At 32.7% G+C, this 18,687-nt stretch overlaps 1 protein-coding gene across 2 annotated transcripts in view; it reads left to right on the forward strand.

The window, feature by feature from the left end:
• The first annotated feature begins 225 nt into the window (after positions 1-225).
• Positions 226-18,687, forward strand: part of LOC143231526 (toxin Tbo-IT2-like) — a 30,383-nt gene continuing 11,921 nt past the window's right edge. Inside the window, exons 1-4 of one of the 2 annotated variants that reach the window (XM_076466047.1) lie at positions 226-350; positions 5,351-5,457; positions 11,562-11,622; positions 12,176-12,537. In XM_076466047.1, coding sequence (XP_076322162.1) covers positions 235-350; positions 5,351-5,457; positions 11,562-11,622; positions 12,176-12,314 — 423 coding nt within the window. In that variant the 5' untranslated portion in view covers positions 226-234 and the 3' untranslated portion in view covers positions 12,315-12,537. Of the gene's footprint in view, positions 351-5,350; positions 5,458-11,561; positions 11,623-12,175; positions 12,538-18,687 lie in introns of those variants that run through there. The other variant, XM_076466048.1, reaches the window with a different exon arrangement.

The raw sequence follows: 18,687 nt of genomic DNA on the forward strand, positions 1-18,687 counted from the left end.
TGTTATTTCTATAGCATCAGCTAACCAATATGCTGGCCAATATCGTAAACGAGAAAATCAGCACCTTCCCCTAAATTCAATATTCTCCCCAATACTAAAATTCCAAAGCAACATTTTAACGAAATCCACTAGTCGGTATCACTTGGTTGAAGAGATTAAACTTGTATAGAACGGGATAGATATACATTTCCTATCGATCAACCAGTTTACGCACGCTCAGAAAGACTGAAAGAAATGACTGTGGTAAATAAATGTCTCCAGAGATGGAAAAGACGGATTCTTACGGCGATAACTCCAATACTTAGTGCAGACTGTCTACAGCTTCGAATATACATTGACTATTGGAACTGGTAAGTAAAGTATATTCTTGGTTCCTCCTAACATGAGCATAGGCAGCTCGTCGTCCTTTTGCCAGATGGTAAGCGACAATAGTTAAATGATGTACTTGTCAGTTAGGATTAGCAGTTTTCTTACTATATTAAGAACTTTGAAAGCTACTAACAAATATTATTTCTATTTTGTGGGATGTTTTTTTCTCGAGTATTATTTCAGTAGCATATAACCACATTAGACGGTTTATATTTCTTGTTTCACTCACATCTCTAACTTTGTTCCAAGATTTCTGCAAACATACGTACGATAGAAACTTGATACATATTAATAGTTTGATGTCAAACATATGTTTGTAATTTTTGAGTTATTGAGCTATATAACATTATTTCCTGGTTAGTAGTTCTCATCACAACGGATAATTTACTTCGAGGTGTGGTTCTTCTACTTAAGTCAGCATTCAAAGTATCTTTATATGATAAAAATATTTTAAGTCAAGGTAGTAAATGCTGATAAAAATGAAGTTTAGATCAGAGTTAATAACATTACTGCTTTCTATGCCACTGCCCTTTCTTTCCTTTTGGTCTGTGGTTTTCTTATCTTCTTTGAAAACCAATCGTCTCATCAAAATGAATAAAAAAAATACAATATATTTGAAACAAAAGGCTTAGCGAAATTAATAAAAAGTGTGATTTGTTTTAATAAATAGTCGTAGGCCAAATTATCTATGAATAATCCTTAAACTTTGTAAAGAAAACATGTATTCGTATATTAATTATAGCTCGTAACATTTTTTATGGTTCAATGTGTAATCATACTGACCACTTTATTTATATATCTAACAACTATTCAAAACTAATTTTTTCTCCTAATCTGCTGATGTGTTATGGTATTCATTCTCTATATTGAGTGAGTAGGTCTTCACGCTTAAATATCCAGAGATATCAAGTTGCTGTAAATAAACACATTATACGAGCCATAACACAGATTTTTACGTTAATACGCTATCGTTAAAATAACAATATTAATGTCTTGAAATTTGTCTGCCCATACCCTAAATCTTACATTTATTGAATAATTTGTTTGAGAAAATCTTAAAATTGTAACTTAAATATGCCATAACATAGTCTTCTAGCTATCACCAACTGACTGAGCGTTTGAAACAATTGTGGAGATATATTATGCTAGAAATATGTCATAGCTCAACTGAGGTCATTCAGCATGGTGAGAGACCAACATGGTGCGAAAGCGATCATTCGGAGTTCTCTAGGAAGACATTTCCGTATATTTTTGGCGATAATTTTGTACTGATGTGTCTTGTCAACATCAGTTTTATTGTGGTTATATGTTTAAAACAGAGTCTGAGTTCCTATCTGTACACACAGAGTATATTACACTTTTTATCTTCCAAGTTGTTTGACAAATATGAAGCTTCGTTTATTCCATTCGTGTTAAAAATACCTGTTTAACCAAAAATATTATGGTCACATGAATTCTACAAATGTCCCCCGCCGGTACAGCGGTAAGTCTACAGATTTAAAACGCTAAAATCAGAAGTTTGATTCCCCTCGGAGGACTCAGCAGATAGCCCGATGTGGCTTTGCTATAAGAAAACACACACACAAATCTACAAATAAATATAAATAACGTTTTGTAGTTTCATAGACCAATGATCAAATTACTTTATTGATAACATTAAAGCTTCATTAATTGCAATATAATAATAACATATTAATACACGTTATTTAGGAAGTTAATACGTTTTATGCGTAACTAAACCTACGTCACGTAAGGTTTAGATAGTGTACGTAGTGAGTAACCTAAGAAGTTAGGGAACTTCATGAGAACCTAGTTGATGTTAGTAGCGGCCCGACATGGCCAAGTGGTTAAACTTTATAGTCGTGGAGGAGTTATGTGACGGTCAACCCCACTATTTCTTTGTAAAAGAGTAACTAAAAAGCTGGCGGGGGATGGTGAAGACTAGCTGCCTTCCCTTTAGTCGTACACTGCTAAATTAGGGAACGGTTAGCGCCGATAGACCTCGTGTAGCTTCGCCCGAAATTCAACAGAAACAATCGATGTTATTAAAGTTATAGTATCTGATTTTACCGCAGAAACCTTGGTAAAGACACAGCTTTTGATTTTATTTCAAAATCACTGGCATAACTACAACGTTTGGTATCATTTGAGAAACCTTTTATTAATTCCCAGTGAAGGAATAGATAAATTAGAGCGTTGCAAGCTGTACAGAATGAAACGTTCTCTTTCCATCAAGAATCTACAAAGTAGTTTACACACGCTAACATTTTTTTAACCGAGAACTTATATCAAAAAAATTATCATAGAAATCCCAGTTAAATGAGTAAAGTTTTTCGTATTTAATTTGCAAGTATCTCCAGTATTTGGTGGATTTGTAGAATATTTTATAAAAGTTAAAAGGTCCGACTACTACTAAGGTCTACGTTATATAAAACGTATGTGTGTCTTCTTGTAGCAAAGCCATATCGAGTTATTTGGTGGGTCCACCGTATATAAAACATTGACGAGGCAGTTAGTTTCCTTCTAAAAAATTAAATTTTTTTCTCTGAATTATATTTCAGAATTTTAAAATAAAAATGATATTATTCATATATACTTTAATAATATTTCTAAGAGAATGATAAAATTAATGATAACTTCCACAGTAATTTTTAATCATTTTATATTAAATATACATTTTAATATGTAAACAATATTTTCTATTGACTTTAGGAAAGCATACAAAATCACAAGGTGATTCCTTGTATAAATTAAATTCTGAACCCTAATAACCAAACGTTAAAAAAAACAGGAAATGGATTCTGTTCAAATAATTTCTGAGCAGTGACATCGTTTAACAAATGCATAAAGATTAGTACTGTGGGAATAATTAAAGGAAGATATTTGAAAAAACACTTTAGAAACAAATCAAATTCAAGTCACCCAGTGGTTTACGACGATAGAAATAGGGTTTTTATACCCATGTTCGGTATAGCTTTGTACTTAACAACGACCAAACATCAACTTAAAAAAGCAAATACAAATTACAAGTTTAGAAAAGTTTAATCTGAGTACAAATTGGTATTTCAATCATTCTGCTGTTTAGTGATTTATATATTTCTATAAATTCACGTAATTGAAGATAAATTTAATATTGAACTCATTCTCTGATCAAAACTGGAAATAGTTATTCTAAAGTGTATGTTACTGCTTTTTTGATGTACATTTACATGAAACTCAGGAAGCATACATTTTACTGAATAATTCAGCAAGAGTTTTGATATTTAGTGTCGTGTAATTAAATGGCAGAAGGAAAGATCCATATGTAGAATAAGTTTGAAACAGACGACTAGAGGGTTTGATCATTCTTGCTAAGTGCGTTCTGTGTTAGAAGCTCTCTCACAGGAGCACAGTTATGAGTGTTTGTACTAACTAGGTCAGTGTATTTTAGGTCATATTATACATCAATACCTAAACAGCACTGAATTTAACGGTACTGAATCAACAAAAATACCTCACACTGACTAAATAGTGTCAAAATATTTTACTTTTCATTGTTTGCTTTATTGTGTTAGAAATAAAACACAAGCGACGTAAACGCACCCAAGTTAGGATATATAGACCGCCCTCTGGTCTTATGAACACCTGAGACTTTCAAAAAGATTTGAGTATTTTAAACACGGTATTGGCGAATTAATGAAGTGTATATGTAAATATTAAAAATAGATTCTGCTTTGTATTTTCTTTCATTATCTGCTGGTTGTACCACTGACACGAAGTTGCTAAGGGTAATCCTAAGATAAAATATTTTTCAAGTATAAATCCAATTTAAAGTTACACATAATACCTTACAAAATTAAAGTTTTCCGAATTTTTTAAAACAATTCCATGACAGTACGATACAAATAACCTTATTATATTCAGTTTTAACATAAACCATAAATACATATTTTTAAACATAAATTTTGCCGTACAGATGTAGACACTCTTGTTTGTCTCTAATGTTTTAGATTGAAAATTAGTCTCCGTATATGAAATTTTGTCCTATTGTAATCTTCAAGACAGTTAAGAAGTATGTGGAAGAAGGAAAACATGATTTATTTTCAATGAAGAAACGTAAGGCGTAATAATCATTTCGAGCGTAATTTGATTTTAGTGATTTCCACTCTGGGTTTGTTGAAACTGGTAGCTAGTTAAACTCATTTCATATACAAAACAGTTAACGATAATTTTTCAAGTAGTTGGAAAAGCTGCTTAGGAAAACAAATTCAAACATTTATATTAGTGATACGACATAAAATAACAAAGAAAGTACGATAAGAAAGATGAAAGTAAACAATATTGAAGTTTCGTAGGTGAAAATAAAACTTTTCACTGTTAACTACTCTCTTAGTCCTCGCGGCACATTTAATAGTTTTAATCATACCAGATTTATGTAATTTTGCAAAAAGTACATTTTAATGTAAAATAAACTTTTCTCAGTAGGTTATAAATGTAGAAAAGAAAAATAGCACAAATTACAATTAAACCATGTTGTTGTTTTGAATTAAGCACAAAACTACACAAAGGGCTATCTGTGCTCTGCCCACCGCGGGTATCGAAACCCAGATTTTAGGGTTGTAAGTCCGCAGATGTACCGCTGAGCCACTGGGGAGGACCAAGGTGATTGTAATGCATTTTACTCAAGTCAGTATTTGAGAGATTGATAAGGGTTAAAGTTTTGATTTTTTTTAAATTATAGAATTCAACGTTTAGGATATCGATATTATCCAGTCTGTAGTAAAAGCATTACTGTTAAAATCTAATTACCCGGTTTTCTTTAATTATGGTGTTCAGCGTTGAGAATGTCGATCTTCTCCTGTCTGTAGTAAAAGCATTATTGTTGAAATCTGATTACCAGGTTTTGTTTAATTATGGTATTCAGCGTTACGAATGTCGATCTTCTCCTATCTGTAATTCGGTTTTACATTTTATACCTAACTGATTTCTTTATATTATCTAGTTGCTACGACATATTTCATCCAACCATGAACTATATTGCCATTGCTGTAATCTTTGGTTTGGTGATGTTAGCAGACACGATCATAGGAACTTCTTACACCCCAAATGGTAAGTGACACAAGCATCTTAAAATATCTTTATATACAAAAGTGTGTGTGTCTCTTAATTATTTTCCAAACATGTAATCCGTCTGCTTGTTATATAGATTGCAGAATAAAGACTGTTTCTATAACTACTATCAAATGCTTCAAAATTCCCTAAATGTATAAAATCAACATTTAAGAATTGCTATAATAAATTTGTTAATGTTTACATTTATAATGGTAAGTTTTTGTAAGTTTCTAAGAACTGTCATTAAAGAAATAATTCGGAAAAAGTAATCAACTAAAACGTAAATTCAGGCAGTAAGTCAACATCTTATCCGTGTGACAGATCGGTCAACTGTGACTAATAAACATCGATGAAATAAACATCGAGTAAAGAGCTGCAGAAATCACATTTTAGTTAAAGAAAACCGACATGTTCATCTAACATTACTACACAGAAGAAGTTAATAAAAATAATTCAATTAACTTGTTTTATTTGTCATATATCTTATAATACTATGTCATTTCAGTATAGAACACGAACGAATGTAAAGTCATTTTTTGTAACAAGCACTTGTAAGCTTACGAGAGGTAAGTAAGTTAATGGCACCAAGTAGTTAGAAAAATTTTAAGTAAATTAATTTTACTTTTTTATATTTTGTGTTTATTCACACAGTTACGAATCATGTCTGGTATATATCTATAAAAATATGTGACTTCACTTCATCTAAACATTAAGTCAGCAACGTTCTGCTATAGGTTACGTATCTTGTAGTCAGATGGTCTGTGGTGTTTTTATACTGCATTCGAGCAAATATTGATTTCAAGTTTTTTAAAATTTTCCATTTTTTGTTATTTCTACAGATTAAATATATGTATTACTAAAATTACTTTAAATAATTTTCAGTTATCCAATAGTTCGTGTTGTAATTCTCATTTATTTTTTGAGAAAAATATAATAAACATCTTAACTGTGACCTACTCACTAATGTTTCAGATGATATTTTATTGGGTTGAGGAATAATTCGTGAGCGTTTTTTCAAGTTAAAAAAATATATTCATAAATGAAAAGCTTTCGCAAAATATTTCATGTCATTTGGTAGATAATTTTTTGCTCTAATAGATGGTGTGTTTGATTTTCATATGTCTTTAATTTTTGCTTTCATTTTCAGCTCATTAAATGGAATGTCAAATGGACAAAATCGAGCATTTTCGACACCATCTGCTTTTTGCATTTAATTTCTTGCAATTTCGTTTAAAACAATGCATACTATATACCGAGGTATTACATGAAATAAAGTATCATAATAAATGTTTTGGGTGTAATGTGTTCATGCATTGAAGTATTGTATAGTCTTGCATGTAATGCTTGAATGAAATTATTTAAAAACGCTCACGAATTATTCCTCAACCTAATACTTGAATGTGTGCGTAATATTAGTATATAGAAACAGTTGTCATGGTGATCTGTGACGCCAGTCGCTCATCTCATTAATTCAAAATTCACTTACAAGCCAGTTTCTTTGAGGACGAGTGGCTATATGAGTTAGAACATAATAGAATTCAGCCGCAATGCTTCAGTGTTATATATTTCTACATGTGTATATAAGTATTTATAGAACAATACTAAATCTGTCCTTTGAACAAGTTGGGGAAGATTACTGATAGAGAAAGTACTGATCTACTTATTTCTTTTCAAAGAAACATCGGATATTTTGAGCTACGACTTCACTTTAGAAACTGTACAATATTATATTTGTTATTGAACAGTTTTTTTTGTATCTTACTAATATATCTACTAACAAAAAACAACACTAACCGAGCTAGTCAGAAAGACATTTATCTGAATTGTAAAAAAAGCAAAATAATTTTAATATTCGTCATTTAACGTAGAAAATCGTACCAGAGGACATGTTTATTTCTTTTCACTTGGTAGGATTTTCTAAATTAAAAATGTAACATAAGCAATGACGAATGTTAAAATATCACACATGAAGGAGTTCAACATTTTATCAAAATGTGCCTTCTAGCTCCGTTAACTTACTCTACTATAATTTAGTGTACTGATATGTTAACTGAAATGTGTGTGGTGAGTGACCGCCATATTTTAAGGTGAGAATAAAAAACAGCAAAAAAAAGGGTTGAGTCGAGAGACGCATCTCGTTTGTCGAATTTTAGTATTGTTGAAGAGTTTACCTCTTTAGGTAACTTTGTAATTGGTTGCTGTCTTTTATCGCGCTATCTGTAATGCTGAAATGTATTAGTTCTTTTAGAGAATCTGAATTGGGCACTAGTTCTAGAATCTGCGTCTTCCTTGTAATTATCATAGGTTAAATATAAATTTTTGTGTCTTATTTTGTGATACAGAACGCCTAATTTGATATATTTTTAATAGAACTATTCAAGCAGGTCTGAGAGTTAATTCTATCCTTCATGTTTACATTACCTTATTACAGTGAATTATTCCATTTCACCATGTCTTCAATAAAGCTAGTTGTTTTGTGAAAGTGACAACGGAATAATAAAGATTTATTTCGGTTGTAAGAGTGAATTAATAACCAACTACTCCACTTAAATTACTTGTCACCATGTACTTATATACCATCTTCCATCATTCCGGTTTTTCGCTGGGTGCCCACTCGTGTTCTGGTGTCAGTTTGTTAATAACCTAATTAATGTATTTTTATAAAAATATGATACAATTAAAAACTTTAAATGCAACGCTATCAGATATCACGAGCCAAATTTGGAAGAGTAACAACTATTATTTTATAATTGTTGTAGCTGTTTCTTATTAAGCTCAAAACTACACAAAGAGCTATCTTTGCTCTGCCAACCACGGGTATCGAAATCCCGTTTTTAGCACTATAAGTCCGTAGACATCTGCCACTGGGGAGACATTGTTGTGTAATAAAATAAATTCTGTTGGAAAAGTTAAAAGGATGATAAAATTATTTCTATTATAAGAAGCGATAAATTACACACATGTTCAATGTTTATTGAAGAACTATCAAGAAAATACATTCCTAATTTTCACTAGTTTCCCCAATTCAGAAACTCATGAAATACAGAAATACATTTTCTTAAATTATGCAATTTTAGTCAAATGCAAAATAAAACAACTGCAACGTTACATTTCTTTCTTCAGAAATTACTTTAAACTGTTTTAAAAGTAAGCCAATGCTTGATTAGTTTTGGATGACAGTAAGTGTAAAAGTTTTACAATAATTCCTTTGTTTGAACGTTTGTTTGTTTTGAATTTCGCACAAAGCTACACGAAGGTTATCTGCGCTAGCCGTCCCTAATTTAGCAGTGTAAGGCTAGAAGGGAGGTAGGTAGTCATCACCACCCATCGCCAACTCCTGGGCTACTCTTTTACCAACGAATAGTGGGATTGATCGTCCCATTATAACGCTCCCACAGCTGAAAGGGCAAGCATGTATAGTGTGACGGGGATTCAAATCCTCGACCCTCGAATCACGAGTTGAGTGCCTTAACCACCTGGCCATGCCGGGACAAATTTATTTGAAAGCTGATTGAATTATTTTAAGCCTGTCCATGTAATTTTATTTGAGCTTACTTTACATTATTTAAATTCACTGAATCTCTTATCTGTATTAATTAATTTGTATGTGTTTTAGCTCTAAATTGCACAATAGGCTATCTGAAATGTGCCCATCACGGATATCGAAACCTGGTTTCTAGCGTTGTAAGTCCACAGACATACCGCTGTGAAAGAGTGCGAGGCGTATTGATCAGTTTTTTTTTATTCTTAGGAACTCTACTTATGGCCTTCCATGCATATCGGTGCTGACGACATATGTGGAAAATGAATTGTTTGAAACTTACGCAAACTCTAATTTGTTTCTGTTTTTAATTTCGCTCAAACTATTCAAAAGTTATCTGCGCTAACTATCCACAACTTAAATATGTGCTACAGGGTAGGTAAACTAGTCATCATTTTTGGTAATAGCTGAGATATTCTTTTGTTCACGAGAAGTGGGATTGATCCTCTTATTATAACGCCCGCATGAGTGAAAGGAATGACCATGTTCAGTGAGGGGAGTAGAACTCATGATCCGCAAAGTGACAGGCTCATCCGGTTGATGATGACAGGCTCAATGCTTGATAGTTTGATGTATTTTTCATTAGAAACATCAAGGGTTCGATTCCTCTCAGTAGACTCAGCAGGTAGCCCCATATGGCTTTGCTATATGAAAACACACACACACACTCCATTAGAAATATTACTGAACCTGTATTATACGCCATTATAATAACAGAAGAAATATAGTTTTAATAATATAGTTATTTGCTGTAAAAACTGATAATTACAGAAACGAACATAACTAGCTTATAATAACGATAGGATTGTTTTATACACGGGAAAATACTGTTGGGAAACAAATTTGTATTTATTGAAGCATGTAGAACTCATATGAAAATAACACGCTATTATAAATATTTATCATATTTATCGTTTTGATAAGCCCCTCACTAGTACAGCGGTATGTCTACGGATTTACAAAACTATAATGAGAGGTTCGATTCCCCTCGGTGGGCTCAGCAGATAGCCCAACATGGCTTTAGTATATGAAAACGCACAAACACACACCCGTTTTGATGATGTTTTTAATAAAAGATCATTCGAACATGATCAAATGCAAACTTAATATGTTCTTACCTGTCAGGTTTTTATAGAGCCGGATTCTTGACAGTGGGTGTCTGTCATTTGTTAGCGATACATTTAAATAGACAGCATACAATTCACTTGTTTTAAAATAATGTATTAAAACACGTCAAAGGAATGTACAAAATGTGTTACACTATTGGTTATCACAGTTCTATCCAGAGCTTTACATACTTGTCTCTTTTTTTTTTTTGTCAATGTTCACATCGGCTGGTTCAATTACTTTAGAAATCCCTTTGACAATGCCGATTATTCTCCTCTATTCTGTTCTTACAATACAAAGCTATGAAACTCACTTTAAAATCACCACAACCGTGTCCGGACTTTAAATAATTCTCTACTTTTCGTCAAAGTCTACACAGGCGGATCAATTACTTTAGAACACTCTTTGAAAAGACACATTATTCTCTTCTATCGCTGTTATTACAAACAAGCTGTGAAACTCACTTTATAGATCACTCATTATGGCTAAAATGGCACACAATTTAACTTCACTTTTGCTTTCACATTCACTAAATTAACTTGCTTATTTGCATCAGCTTAGTCACCAACATATATACATTGCCCGACTGAGTTCCAGAATTTTCTACAAATTACGAGATATTATAATGTAACAATATTCACTTGAAGCAACGAGTCAAATTTAGAAGGTTTAAGTAGCATAACGTAAGTTCACAACAGTTGAGCTACAGAATAAATGATTTGTAAAAAGTTACATTAGAAAATCTGCGACAAATCATGTCGCTTCTAAAATTGCTAAATTGAACACTCACTCATAATAACTAAATCATAAATTTATTATCAAATTTAAATTTAACAGTTTTTTATATCTAACAGTACAGAACTTGTATTATTCTAAGCGACTAACTTACTATTATTACTCTCCACTTGCTTTGCATATCAGTTGAACATTGTACTCAGTAAAGAATATTAATAAAAATAACACTTATACCAAAAATAAATAAAAGACGACGTCTGTATGGAACATTTTCTTTAACATTCATGTTCTAGAAATTCCACTTCATACAATATGAATACTCGTTTTCAACAAACAAAATATTCAGACACTCTCCTGAAATTCAATGGTGTTTAATATGCGAATAGTTTTCCAATATATTCCAAGGTGTAATGTTTTACATCATTCGTTTTCAGCTCACGTTAAAATGTTTTTCGCGTTTTGTATCTTATTATATCAGTTCAAAAATTCCTATTTTTTACTTATTTATGTGTTTACGTTTAGAACTCAATTGTTTGATCTACATTTTCTTTCACTATTTCTCAGATACGAACGTTTCAAATCATTTCAGAAATATCAAGATAGTGTAAATCTAATTATTGTATCCATAAGAAATTTGTAAAAATTATTTGTTACAAAATTTTAATCTTACTTAATTTTTATAAGTTATATATAAGATAATTTTCATCTTACATTCTAGAAGAAGAACAAATTGAGGAATATCGTGAAAGGCTCCAACAGATCTTGCCTTTTGCTCATAAGTAAGTTTCCTTTATACTTTCTTTGTTAATCGGTGTATATAATTAGTTTTTTATTGTTGTTTTTTAAATTTCGCACAAAGATACTCGAGAGCTATCTGCGCTAACCGTCCCTAATTTAGTAGTGTAAGATTAGAGGGAAGGAAGCTAATCATCACCACCCACCGCCATTTCTTAGGCTACTCTTTTACCAACGAATAGTGGGAATGACCGTCACTTTATAACGCCCCCACAGCTGAAAGGACGAGCATGTTTGGTGTGAGGGGAATCCAAACCCGCGAATACTTCTGAGAACCTAACAAATATTACAAATATTGATACTTTCATGGTAACAATAGACAACCCCTCAACCAAACAAATCGATGGTTCAATGGTGGCCGGTGAGCTAAATGGCTTAAAACAAGTTCCATCCCCGTGGTATGGTAGCAGCGCAATAGCCTTTTGTGCAGCTATGCGTTTAACGCTGGATATATATGTATTTGTGTGAGTGTGTGTGTTTTCCTAGCATTCATTAAGTCAGAGTTCATCGAAAGTGAAACAAAGTTATATCCCACAGGAGAGCTTGTATTGCTCGTGGAAGGAGCTGTGATGTTCGTCCAAACTCCTGTTGTGGAAGTTCCTCTTGTCGTTGTAACCTATGGGGCACCAATTGTCGATGTCAAAGGCAAGGTCTCTTCCAAAGCTGGGGCAAATAAAATGCCAACTAATGGAACACATGGCTCCTCGACTAGTGGCTCGGTCGCTCAAACTTCTGATTCGTTTCTTGATATTGGAATATTTCTTCTGGATATTTTTATGATTTAATAGTTATTGTGAGAGCTTAATGATAACAAAATATAAATGTTTGTAATTTCTTATTTGAGTTTTGGAAATTATATTCTATTGGTGTATTAAAGGATCGTTCTGTATTGTTAAAAATCCTGATTTTTTTATCCCTTTAGATATTCTGCATCTAAAGTACATTTTAAGCGTAATTATATTTTCAAATAAAGTATCTCAACACAATACTATGTTTAGGTTAACAAAAGCACCCTTTTTGTTACGAGTCAATTAATCACACTGAACTAACATATATGCTTGAGCAAATTTAATGGAATAAGAAAATTTTGCTCTATCTAGTATCGGTTACTCTGCCAAGTAGTAAGAGAAAATATTTTGTAACTATTGAAAAAAGATTTTTCAATTTATATTATAACTTATATGGCAGAAGGATGTAGTGAAACCATTCTTCCTAAGATGGCAATTAAGTATAATCTTGTATACTCATCATTGAAGCTGTGCATTCGCTTACATTTAATGATACAGAAATGAGAGTTATAAGAATGAAGTCATCAACAAACAAATAATTGATACAAGAAATGCATTTATTCATATAACTGAAATTTTAGGACACTAATTTTAACTAATTATCTCTTGAACACTTTTTAATAATTAATTTCACAATTAGTGATCGTGCCTAGTGTCTTCCAATTATAAATATTAATAACACTATGTAACACAAATTTTGTTCCTGGATAATATGTGTTATTATTAAATTGCTTACGTTGTAAAAGTACAAAAATGGCCATTATTCCCTTCAAACTTTGCTTTTGTGGCCTGAATAATTAAATTTAGAAATTATTTTCTAAATTTTCTGTGTAAGAACGGGCATATTTGCACATTTATTTACATAAGGTCTGAATAAAACAACATATGAATCAAGAATTACACGTATTTATATTAAAGTTATACAAAAATGAACAAAAATGTTTAGAAGTGAGTAATTTTTCGAGATTTGAGACTGTAATGTAAATCACTTTTACGTATACAGTCTTCCATCATGTTTTCGTTATACGCTCCTTGGTAGCGGCGTTCAAAGTCCAGTATATCTTAGTGGAAGCGCTCGCCTTGCTCCTCTGAGTGTGCTTCCATGTTCTCCTTGAATTTATCGAGATGAGCGTCAGGATATGAACTTTCAGGGACGTCCTGCAGCCCATTTTGTCGTAGTTCTTCACCAGAGCCTCAACCAGTTTCACATAATTTTCGACCTGGTGAATACCCAAGAAGCACCGAACCACTGGAAAAAAGCTGCCCAAAGCTTTTTTCTTTTCTACTGTGCACTCCAGGATCTTCTTTATTTGGGGTCCAACGAAGACACCAGCTTTGACCTTTGCCTTAGACAGCTTAGGGAAGAAGTCTCGAAGAGCTGAGACAAATTGTTTCATAAGATCCAATTTTATGTGTAATGGTGGGAACAACACCTTTTAAGGTCCACTAGTGGCTCACATTTAACATTGTGCCTCCCAACAAGGAACTCGGTCCGTTTGGCCAGTGTCTCCTGTTGAAGTGAACTGCGGTTTCCCTACTGTCCCAAAGGCAAAGATAACAGGGAAATTTGGTAAAGCCTTCTTGGAGAACCATCAGGAATGACACCATTTTGAAGTCTCCGATAACCTCCCAGCCACACTCATCATACTTCAAGGCTTCCAGCAAGGTCTCAATACTGTTGTATTCCACTTTGAGGTGCACCTAAAGATATTAAAAGATATTTTAAAAAATCTAAAATTTGTATAGTATAAAATCTTACTATTCAAGCAAGCAAAAATTGTCCGTCTTACCTTCTAAAGTTTTTTGCAGTACTCACAGGTAAAATGAGGTGCACAGGATTTGTCTTGATCCCTGACAGGCATATTGAAACATACCTTCTAGGCTTTACACATTTTATCAGTTGCTCTCACAAAGTACTTTTTTGCTCTTGTCTTGATAAATTGAATTGGCCACACACATAGCAGAATACGTGTGGAGAAAACTTGCAGCTTCTTGATGCCATGTCTGGTAAAATCAGATAGTTCTATGCGTTCACTTAGCCAGCTAGAACTAAACTGAAGTGGTGAGTGGTGAGCCCCTGTATATATATATATATTACTATGGAAAGTTCTAGAAAATTCTAAAAGATTCTTGAAATTTGTCATAAGTTCTATAACATTTTAGAAAATTTTTAAGTATTCTTGTAAGTTCGAGAAATTTCTCTATCAGCTACTCAGCGCTGAATCTACCTGGTATGTTCTGAAAGTTGGGTAACTTTGAACATTTCATTGCCCAGGTCACCAAAGCAAAATTTGAAGAGAAAAATTGGTCTTTTTCATTTACTTTAGGCGTAAGTAATTGGGAAATAGCACTTTCTGCACAGGAACAAAAAAAGTAAAAATTTTGTTACATAGTGTTATGTCAAAATAAAAATTATTCGTTCACGTGATTCTATCAACATAATTTTTGATAACATAATTTTGTATAATATGTATGTATTTTTATCGAATAGTTCTTATATCATAAGTGATAAAAAACTGATAAGATGAAAGCTATATGCATCGTTTCACTCTACTGTTGGGTAAAAGAGATACTTCCAATTTTTATATCACACATTTAATTGTCAATATGATTACGTATAAGATAAGTTCGTTAGGTTGGTACAGTATAAACTTCTTTCTACTTAATTTTTATGATACATAAAACGGAATTATAAATGTTCAATCCTAAAATTAGTAAAACATATTATCTATGAAAACAGTCTTCTACCTATAACATTAGTAAGACAGAAGTTTAGAAATATTTGACCTTTAATCCTAAGATGGCAGATGACCCATGACCCCTGATGAAAACCGATTTAGGTGCAGACTATTGGAAGCCCCTGTATAGTTAAATATTATTATTCAAATCTTAGTAAGTGAAAGGGAAAAAAAACTTATTCTCTTTTTGATTGAAAAACTATATTTTGACTAATAACATGCCAAACTTCTTCATGGAGTATGTGTAGTGATTATACTCTAATCAATTAATAGCTTATGACATTTCTTTATAAATAATATTATCTACTCTTTCTTACTAGCCTCAATGGAATCTTTCAACTAAGCATTTGTAAAGCTCAGGCTCTTGGTGGTAGAACCACTGTAGAAAGTATGCAATCTATAACATTATTTCTTATTGGTATAAAACACTATTCGACTGTTGTTAATCTCATTTGAAAGACGTTTGACTTTAATACACAATAAGTCAGAAACGACCCCGTTCAAAACTGATGGATGAGCTTAATTTAAAGCCATGTTACGACGTCAAGACATTTTTTTTGTATGTTAACGAACATTTGTTTCGTTTCCTATCAGTCTAAACAAAAGAAAAAAAAAGACCTTGGATAGACAGTCATACCTAAAGCATAGAGAGAAAGAAAAAAAAGCAAGCAGTAAGTTTACCAAGAATTTTATCCAATAGATTATGAAGCTTACGTTTTTTAAACCTTTAACGATTTACGGTCTTGAAGCTTATGAATCTGAAAGAACGCCCGAAAAACATTTAGATCCCACACGTTTAATTCGTTTAGTATTTTGTAATTTTTTAAAAATTCTTAACATGATTTTTCTTAAACAAATATAATAATAAATGTAATACAACGTATGGCTAAAGCTGTATTTTATTTACGTGGTTTCAAAATTGCAGAGTTTCCAATCATTCGCACTTATGACGTTTCCCATTTTATTATGAATTACAAACGGTACATATAATTAATTTGATATTTTTATTTCTACTTATCATTTTATTTTGTATTTATTTTTAAGAGTTATTATTTATACAGATAAGTCGAGTTTAGTAATTTTTATGTGGTTCTCATAATTTGTTATGTACTGCTGGATTTTATCGCATCATTGCTAATGAGATTTTTAATCAAACAATCGTTTGGTCAGATGTTTTATAACAAAGTAGTAATTCAATACTTCTTTTTGAGGTCGGCTTTCACTTTGATATAAATGTAACTATTTGCTACCTTTCTTGATTTTGGGTTGGGCGTCTTCTAGTGGTTAGCGTTCCGGACTGTAAATCCTAGGATTCATGGTTGTTGTCCCTTTTCCAAAAAACAAACTTTCTCTTCGCACTTTTGAACATCATTTACGCTTTAAAAATGACAAGTAAACCCAAGTATCTGTCAAATAAAAGTAGCCCAAGATTTGTCATTGGATCCAATTGACTAGCAGCCTTCCTTTTAGTCTATCAGCTCAAAAGTAAAGACAGCTATGCACGATAAAGTTTAAAACAAACAATCAACATTAAATTCCATTGGGCCAGTGTCGAATATTTGTTTCATTTGAATGTACAGATATCTAATCCAAGGTTTCTGTACTCACAAGTTAAAATACATATAAGAGCTTAAAATAACTGAATACTTTATGTTAGTTTAATTGTTATTCTAATAAACAGTAAAGAATATGATTATATTCAGTGTGAATAACTTTGAATACGTTTCTACCAGATTACAGATAGGGTAGTTTATAAAATCAGTATAGGGACATGACATGGTCTGTCGGACAAACTTTGTAAATATAAAGTCGAAATATTTTACAAACATGCCTAAGCGATTACAGAAAGTGCACTACACTGTTTTTTAGAAATGGCACTAGGGTTATTATCACAACAACTGGTCAGTGCTATCACCATTATCTTCGATTACTGTAACCGTCCTGATAATTGTATCAGATGTTGCAGCATGTAATATCTTCCCTGAGTATCATTTGGTTGTTGAATTATTATGATAGAGTTATATCTTCAGTAAAGGCCGGGTCAGGGTGTCTTGATGGCAAGGCATGATGAGAGTGGTGGTTCAGTAAACAGGTCTCATGGAAAATCTGCGTTAGCAGTATCCTTAACAGCATAAATATGGAACCCTGTGTGAATGTGACACTGAGGTCTTATGGATTCCCATATGACTCAAATGTGCAACAGCTCCTGGTAAGGTTGGTCAATTTCTATGCACATCACAACTCCAAGATACTCTTCCACAAATAGTAATACAGTAATAATGTCACATACATATTCAAGGTTCCAGTTAATTAAACTTATGAATTAAGTGACCTGGTTGTGTTACAAGAACCCATACTGTTGAATTTATGTGGCTTGAACGAAATTAGTGAGGAAAATAAAGCGAGCATGTTTGGCTCGACGGGGATACGAACCCGCGACCCTCAGAGTACGAGTCGCACGCCTTAACACGGTTGGCCATGCCGGGCCTTTAAATAAAGAAATTAATTGGTGAGCAGGATGATATTATTTTTTTGGTAAAAGTTGAAGAGTAAATTACTAATATATAAATAAAAATATAGCCATGTGCCTTCTTAACATAACCTGGATTGACATCTAACTGTAAAGAGAATCCGTTACGGGTGTGTCTGTGTGCATGTATCTATCAACCAGCGTTGGCTGGCTCGTTTATTGTAATATTTGGTATAGTAACTGAGAAATGTGTACCGGTGTAAAAGAAATATTCTGAAATAAGTCGCATCTTAACTTATTTATAAATTTTTGGTTTTCAATTTAAAGACATAAGTATATTTAATCCGCTAACAAAGCAGCGTATGCAATTAGCATCTAGTGAAATCGATATAGATTTAATAAGAAGAGATAGATTTGTTTAAATTTCGAGCAAAGCTACACGAGGGCTATCTGCGCTAGCCGTCCCTAATTTTGCAGTGTAAGGCTAGGGGGAAGGCAGCTAGTCATCACCACCCACCGCCAACTCTTGGGCTACTCTTTTACCAACGAATAGGCAATAGGTTTATTCAACTGCGCGTGAAGTGATCAAATATGCGATACCCTGATATGATATGATGTTTCTCTTCATGCTATATATTAATGGTGATAACTCCTTAGATTTGCTATATCATTGCAGCGACTTCAGATCGCTATAACAAGTTATAGAAACCATAGTTTGTTAGCTGGATGCGAGAAATAACTACAGGGTCACGGCACTACGACATCAAATAACGTCATACTGCCAAATATTCAAATATAAGCACAACTTCTCTAAGATTATGAAAAGAGACAATAAAATTGTAAGACTTATCTAGGAGACAGCGTAAGCCCAGATTGCTTATGGAACACCAGTCACTGGAATTATGTAGAAATGGCAACAAACAACCTACCATTACTTAATAACAATAACTCACAAATGTGGTCGGTGACTGACTATTAAAGGTTTGTTATTATGCAAGGTGCTTCTTAAGAAAATTCAGCACTGTCTTCTGTGGGCAAGAAAACACCTATGAT

This window comes from Tachypleus tridentatus, chromosome 11, assembly GCF_004210375.1.
Source record: "Tachypleus tridentatus isolate NWPU-2018 chromosome 11, ASM421037v1, whole genome shotgun sequence".
In the NCBI taxonomy this organism is placed as follows: Eukaryota; Metazoa; Arthropoda; class Merostomata; order Xiphosura; family Limulidae; genus Tachypleus; species Tachypleus tridentatus.